This window comes from Hemiscyllium ocellatum, chromosome 5 (genome assembly GCF_020745735.1).
Source record: "Hemiscyllium ocellatum isolate sHemOce1 chromosome 5, sHemOce1.pat.X.cur, whole genome shotgun sequence".
NCBI classification, from domain to species: domain Eukaryota; kingdom Metazoa; phylum Chordata; class Chondrichthyes; order Orectolobiformes; family Hemiscylliidae; genus Hemiscyllium; species Hemiscyllium ocellatum.
Genome location: NC_083405.1, coordinates 30,254,102 through 30,256,301, shown reverse-complemented (window position 1 = coordinate 30,256,301; position 2,200 = coordinate 30,254,102). Strand labels below are relative to the sequence as shown.

The window sequence follows — 2,200 nt, the reverse complement described above, 5'->3', positions numbered from 1 at the left end:
GAGAAATTGCCTGAAAAATTTCCCCAGGTAAACAGTGGTGCCTACTGATCCAAATAGGTGCCTATAAATTTCGTGGCAAGGTTCCAGAAGAACTATCCTTAAGAGAAAAAGTCCTGCGTGTTAGTTTACTGGGTGTGTTGCATTTCAGTCTTAAGCCACAGTTTAGCAAATAATTAACTTTTATAATAGGCCAGAGGGAGTAAAGCACCTTTGTTTGAACCTTTCGGGGAAAACAAAACAACAATATTCAGCAAATATGAAACAATACAGATTGAACGTTCATGAAAATATTTTTATTTTAAAAAATTAACCCTTTTGAATCTCAAATATAAACAATTGCTTTGATAGGAAGTTGACGCTGTTTTTAGTCTTCAACTTCAAAACAGCCACAAACAAAAATATTTACTAAAGGTAGAGTTGTCATTATAAACTAATAACTTGAATCATTTTCCGCTCAAAAAGTTCTGAATCAGAACAAGCGTTTCTTCATAATTCTCGCCCGCAGTGAATTTTACTGTCTCTGTACTTGATAAGGAAAGAGTTCAGGACTGTAAAAATCAACTTACACCAGCAGGTATCTGCATTACAACAAATAAATATTTAACAATTCATGAAATATTCAAAGTAATATAAATTGACACTTTAATTTCAGCTTTTATCTTATTAAATTAAAAGGTTGTGAGATGTCCTTTTGGAGTTCATTGACACCTGAATGGACGGCGTCTTTACAAACTGTATTTTGTGTTAGTTCTCATCATTTGTACTTCCATTCGCGTTGCCTTCAAAAAACTTGGGGCTCTCCGGTAAAGTAGCCCTGACTCTGCGTTTTTCCTTGAAACGTCCAGAACGGGAGATTTTCAGGTTCCTGCGTGTGCTTTTCTCGTTGAAGCCCCTCTCTAATTTGGGGTCCACGTATTCCTTATCTTCGATGAGATTGGGATGTTTGTTTTCCTGGGCCGGTGTTTTGTCTGCGGACGACTGCACGTTCTCCAGCCCTGCTCCCTTCTCCGTCAGCTCCTTCGGCTTCTTCTTCAGGGTCATGGATTTCCACCAACTGGTCTTCCCACCGTCAGCCATTTCCCGGCTACCTCTCCACACACTCTTGATCAGCTTTAAAACACAGACACTGTCATTGAAGGACTGAAGACTACCGCCTGTTTTAGCAGAGCAACTATTTTACGTCTACGCAAGACTTCATCTCAAAAACACAGCGCAAGGCAGAAACAACGCCACTTCCAACGTTTTAAGCAGGAGTTCCACATCACCGCTTCCCATCTACCAGACTCACCTGTTTGCCTCTCTCAAGTTTTGACACGACCTCCAGCAGAATTGATTTTAGCAATTCAAACGATCGAACCGCCTCTCCTCAAATCCGCACGATCGTCAGTCCATGTCTGCTGCAAATCCACGCACTTTGCCCAAGTGGCGGTTGAAGATAAGGTAGAAGTTGTTGTTTCACCCTGCGCACTGTCTCCGAGAGTCCGCCTCTCGCTCAGCGAGCCTTCCCTCTCCCGGCTCAGGCTGCAAACCTGCCGCAGGTGACCTCCTCCCTCCCTCTGCTCCTATTGGCTCATTCCCGCTAAGGTGGCAACATCGCCTCTGTCAATCAGAAGCGGCCACGTGCGCCTCAGGTGAGCTTCCCCGTCCAGGTCCGGCCTCGAGCGCTGTACCTAGATCGCGCGCCGCCGTGAGGCGTCCAAACTCCACCTGAGCTTTTGTCTCCAAGAGCCTGAGAGTTTCTTCCTTCGGTGGTAAGTGAATTCCGGTAATGAGGAGAGGTCAAGCTTGAACGCTGGGTTTGCACTTCGGACAGTGCCGCAACATCGTCATGGTGTTGCGGCGAATGGGTTCTAATCCGCTCCGAAGTTATCTCCGGGTGAGGGAAGGTGACATTCAAGACTAAACAATTTAAATGTCTGCAATGCAATTTGTGCGTATCAGGTTGATCTTCACGCTTTGTGTTCTTTATCCAGCATATATTCTTAGTTTACAGCGTTAAATTCGAAATAGAACCAACTTTCCGAAATAAACTATTCAAAATGTTGTGTTTTTGAATGAAACTTTTCCATAATTTACACAAAAAAGTAGATCTTATGTGGAAACGTTTTTGAGAGTTTAGGTATGTAGAATATATTTTTCTTTAAATTTCAGATTAAGACAAACCAGGATTACACATATTTCCTGAAGAAGGGCTCATGCC

The 2,200-nt window shown here is 43.1% G+C and overlaps 1 protein-coding gene across 1 annotated transcript; it reads right to left on the bottom strand.

Moving 5' to 3' along the window:
* Positions 1 to 310: 310 nt before the first annotated feature.
* LOC132815979 (proline-rich protein 15-like) lies at positions 311 to 1,540 on the bottom strand. Its single transcript, XM_060825364.1, has 2 exons — positions 1,289 to 1,540; positions 311 to 1,110 (listed from the first exon to the last, which is right to left on the bottom strand). The coding sequence occupies exon 2, from the start codon at positions 1,075 to 1,077 to the stop codon at positions 745 to 747; it is 333 nt and encodes a 110-aa protein (XP_060681347.1). The 5' UTR covers positions 1,078 to 1,110; positions 1,289 to 1,540; the 3' UTR covers positions 311 to 744.
* Between the last annotated feature and the right edge of the window lie 660 nt (positions 1,541 to 2,200).

What these genes read in the sequence shown, in the direction of transcription:
- LOC132815979 (XM_060825364.1), bottom strand. Translation starts at nt 1,077, where the DNA reads ATGGCTGACGGTGGGAAGACCAGTTGGTGGAAATCCATGACCCTGAAG.